Raw genomic sequence first — 4,988 nt, 5'->3', positions numbered from 1 at the left:
CAAACACAGAAGCAACAACTACATTAACAATAATGATCGATGACGATCATGAAAAAGACAGTGACGACGGCGACAGCGCAACGACAGGGGACCAGCGAGCAGCGACAACAGCTTTAGCCGAAGTGTAAGTAGTTCACTACGATAAAGGCACTACAAACAATCGAACAACAAACAAAAAACAACCTGTTAGCTTAATATGATACCTTGCTGCAATGGTTAGCCTTAACGTTATTTGTTTATTTGTGTCTTTTAAAAACGCCCCCATTTTATCCACCTTATTCGCAAACTTGCAGCAAACTGCACACATACAGTAGTTGAAGGCCACGGCTCCTCTTTGGTCCTTTGACTTACAGCATTGATTCCAGACAGCTGCTGTGAGAGTTGCAACATGATGGCGACAAAGATAGGCTGACGGTAGTTGGGGGAGCGGAACAGCTCAGGGATGGTCACCTTCTTCTCCCTCATCATCCGCTGGCTCTCGTCCTTCATCTCTTGCATGTCCTCACTCACCTCATCAGTGCCCCGCAGCTTCATCAAGACTGGAGGACAGTAGTGAAGTTACATCTATGTCTGGAATGGGATTTATAAAGCTGCCGCACACTGAGGGTCCACAGTGTGCTTGACAGGATATATGTGGTGAAACGATGGATGCTAACTAACCTTTCAGGTAGCCATTGGTGCAGTAACTTGTGAGAAACTTGTGTGAGTTGGGTATTTGAGCACAGTGAACATATTATTGCATTACATTATTGCTTTTACTCTTGCCAATGTTATGTTGTTCAAAACTGTGTTTTTGTGAAATGTGTGTATCTGTGTGGAAAATGTGTGTGTATCTCACTGCTGCGGGCTTTGCTCTCCTCGTTGCAGTTGATGAGAAGGTATCGGGGGCTCTCAGGGCAGAAGGGCAGCAGGCCACACTGCAGGACAGCCGGCAGCAGAGTAAAAGCCAACAGGATAGGCCACAGGGAGGTATTCCCCATGATGGATTCAATCCCAAAGATCTACACGACACACACAACACACCACTTACATATACTGTAACACAGTACACTGAGCATAATATTTGTTACAAGTTATAAACTCAGCAGTCAAGAACATCCTTTAACAGCACTAGTATGATTTTCACCAGGAGCTGCAGCAAAGTGCCCGCCGAATGAGCAAATGAAAATGTGAAGTTTCATTGATTACTCGGTTAATTTTTTCCTTTATTGCCTTATATGTTTCCTTTACATTTTGCTCTTAAATTTCCAGATTTGTGAAGTGCAATGTGCTAATTGCTTGTCAAGTTTTACCGGGTAAATTTAGTCAGTACGTTTTGTTTTTACAAGCATGAAAGGATCTATGACCTAAATTTCATTATAAAACCTTGTGTTGTAAAATGACAATTTAAGAATGTTGTGTCCCTCTTTTTTGTGGTTTTAATTATACATTGCAAGATGTTTGTATGTTTCTTAACTTTCTTTGTTGTTATTTTCAGAACATCAAATAATGTGTAAAATCTTCAATCATACAGTTTTAATAATGTCCATCCAAAGACTTAAAAAACAATGTGGGTGAGTGGTGGGGTGGTCAAATCCTGCTCAATGCCCTAAAAAGCCTTGCACCAGCCCTGCCATCTCCAAACTGTTATCCTAACAGGCCGGTATTAACAGTACTAACATCTCCAACCCTGACGGATACATTATCATAAACATTATCTTTGATGTGCAGCCAAGCATTGCAGAGCCTTTAAAACAGGAGTGGGATGAGCTTGTTGTTTTTTTTCCCAATTAAAACTCTGGTTTATATCATTCAGGTTTACAGATTTTTTGGGAGACTGTGAACCTTGCATTGCAGTCACCAAGCCTACTTGTAATAAAAGCATCTACAAGCTTTTCTGCAGGGGTGTAGAATAGAATAGAATAAACTTTATTGTCCCTGAGGGGAAATTTGTCTTGGGCACAGTGCTACAGTTTGTTGCTTCTCACAGACACACATCAAAAAACAATATTAAACAAAATCAACATAAAAACATGGAAGACACTATACATTTTAACACTGATAATGTGGCAGCTTAAAAAGAGACTGTCAGAGACTATGAGAATTAAAGTGGTGTAGTGGTAAATACTAAGGTGGGTAAACTTTAAAGGTCCAGATTTAATGGCATATAGTAGTGTAGGTGCAGAGTGGAGGTCTCTCAGTTCACCCTCCCCTTCCAAGTGCTAAGGAAAACTACAGTGACCACACACATTCATGCAGCCAACGTGCACCATCAGTGTGAAGCTTTAAATTGTCTCATTCTAAAGCTACTTAAGGTGGGAAATGAACAGTGCAATCATGGTTCAAGTGTTAAGGAGCTCACCTGTGCTGTGAGAATGCCGATCACTACGCCAAGCTGATGCAGAGTGCCTAATGCTCCGCGGAGAGATGTGGGGGAGATTTCCTCAACATAAATGGGTACAAAGCCAGTGGAGAGGCCAGAGTAGAGACCCACTATGAAACGTCCAGTGATGAGCATCTCAAAGGAATCAGAAAGCTTGGAAAAGCCCATAAAGGCAGCAGCAACAAAGGCGAGCACATTGGCCATGAGCATGGAGTTTTTCCTTTAGAGATAATAAGAGCATTCATCAAGGGTCTGTTTGTTATTTTTAAAGGAAGATGTGATTCATAATGTTGTTCATGGGAAGAGTCATACCTGCCAAAGCGGTTGACGAAGAGGCCGACAGAGAAGGAGCCGAACATTCCTCCTACAGAGAAGATGGCCACAGAGAGCGACCACAGAGCTGTTAACGTGGTCTGGGAAATGGGCTCTGTAAACCTCCTGGTCCATGTCTCATTGTAGAAGCTCTCGATGATCTAAAACACAAAGCAACATACAGTAGGCTCAATGTGTAAGATGAAAAAAGACATACTAAACTTGCTTGTGTTTTCTTTTGTACCATTGATTTAGTCCACACTGAATATTTCTAATAACTATTGACCTCAGTATCCCTGACTTTGGTAGCATCATCAAGTTGATATTTTTTTTACTAATCGATGAATTGCTATGACATTTGGTTTATGGTTCCCAGAGAATGAATCCTACTAACTTTGGTGACCCTTTGACACCAGCAGGTCAAAGTTTTTACTGTCCAGTACTTTGGTCAAGTAATATAGTAAACATTATCATAGTGCTAATTTGCTATTGAACAGTCACAACCATCAGTGTGAGCATGTAAGCATGCTGATGTTAGCTCAAATCTCAGCTGTGCCAAAGTACAGCCACAAAGAGCTGCTAGCATGCACTGAATCAACATGGGAGCAATCATTTCAAATCAGATTTCCTCCTTTGATAGTGATTTTTCCTGAGACAATGAAATCTTAATACCCTAACAGTGATACATGGAGTGAAAGTAATGATGTAGTGATACTTTACACTTCTTTATTTTTGGTTCTCTTTGGTACACTAAGTGGCCATGCACTAAAGCCACAAACTACAAACTGCTATTATTCACCATAAAATGTCCCAGTATAGAAAAATAGCAGATTTGGCAAGGGAACACCACTATGCATCATTCTATTCTTATTTTCCCACATTGGATCATCACATTTTATTACCACGATAAACTAAAGAGGTCAAATGAGTTTAAGCATTGGTCCATATGCAAACACAACATCTTTAACTTGTCTTCTTCCAACAAACTGCAGCATTATCTCATTAACCTGCTGTATGTAATTTCAGATTTCTGTCAGACTACCTTCAGGGGCCATAGACAGATGCAGAAGCTTGTCAGTTACCTTAACAAGAAAAAACAAACATCCCAGGCCAGACTCAAACCAGTGACATTGTTAGCATCCTAAAACCTTTCTGTTGTCTTTATAATGATGTGAGTTATATCCATTTTAACTGAATAATATATTTGTGATGTTTTCTGTGTGTGTGAAATGTACTACACAAATAGAGCTTGCATTAAGTCTAGTTGAAAGGCTTGTTGGAAACAAAAATCCTTTCAAAATAAATGAGCGATGCAGGATGAATTTCTGCACTGTTTGTGTGCCATGATGAAGGAACAAACTATGTTTTCTATGCTTTATTAGTTTCTACTACTTCTGATATTTTTATATTGTTGGTGCGTAATTTCTACTGGGGATGTGGGGAATGTCCCTCTCACTTTTCAAAATGTCTGTTTTGGTCCCCCTCACTTCATATACTAAAAGACTAAAAAGATTTTAAACCGTGTCCTCTGACTGTCCAACCACCAAACTCTAAATGGGAGAAGCTCTTAGTTTTTCAAAATCTAAAATATTAATACCATTGTACATGTACAATGAGATTCACTGTACCATACCAAGTTATATAGCAGAAAAGCATATATAATATAAACATAGAATGCCACTCCCCTGGTGTAACAGTCCACATACTGGAAGAATGTGGACTGTTATTGAGATAAGACTATTGACCTACTGTATGCAAACGTTAAGGACGCATACAGCGCCACCCCTCTGCCTGCACTGGGGAAAGCTGATCACAACCTGATTCTGCTTCAGCCTCACTATAAACCAAGAGTGAGGAGACACCCAACAAATGCGCTATTCATTCAAATCATGACAATCCACTGGCATCCACTGCACAGCCACCAATCTACAGGCCAGAGGAGCAGCTTCAGCACCAGGCTGCTGTCACTTCTGCTCACTGAAAGACTAAGGAGACATTCCCCCCACGCCATGAGGCTTTTTCTCCACCCAGGGAGGGAAACTTGTAAAACTCTAAACTCCAATGATGTCTGCCCCTGTAATCTAAACTATACCAACCAGGACGGCAGTGCACCTTGCATTATGTGAACTACCACTTATGCACCTTAGCTTTTCAAGCACGTGGATTTGAAAATGCACCTTAGGAACTTACCCAATGCTTCGTTATTTAGCTATTATTCTACTTTATTTTATTAGTTCTTTTAATCCGCTGTTGTTGTGTTATTATTATTATTATTAATTATTATCCCAGTTTTGTGGGATGACTGCTGAAACAG

At 40.3% G+C, this 4,988-nt stretch overlaps 1 protein-coding gene across 2 annotated transcripts in view; it reads right to left on the bottom strand.

Moving 5' to 3' along the window:
- Window positions 1-4,988, bottom strand: part of LOC118324397 (solute carrier family 2, facilitated glucose transporter member 1-like) — a 9,811-nt gene that overhangs the window by 2,121 nt on the left and 2,702 nt on the right. For both annotated transcript variants that reach the window (XM_035656719.1, XM_035656720.1), the window contains exons 3-6: window positions 2,675-2,835; window positions 2,342-2,582; window positions 839-1,001; window positions 352-539 (exon numbers count right to left, since the gene is read on the bottom strand). In XM_035656719.1, the coding sequence (XP_035512612.1) occupies window positions 352-539; window positions 839-1,001; window positions 2,342-2,582; window positions 2,675-2,835 (753 nt within the window). The remainder of the gene's footprint in view (window positions 1-351; window positions 540-838; window positions 1,002-2,341; window positions 2,583-2,674; window positions 2,836-4,988) is intronic.

This window comes from Morone saxatilis, unplaced genomic scaffold, assembly GCF_004916995.1.
Source record: "Morone saxatilis isolate NCDOM2014 unplaced genomic scaffold, NCSU_SB_2.0 Contig15, whole genome shotgun sequence".
NCBI classification, from domain to species: Eukaryota; Metazoa; Chordata; class Actinopteri; family Moronidae; genus Morone; species Morone saxatilis.
This window is presented reverse-complemented; position numbering and strand designations above follow the sequence as displayed.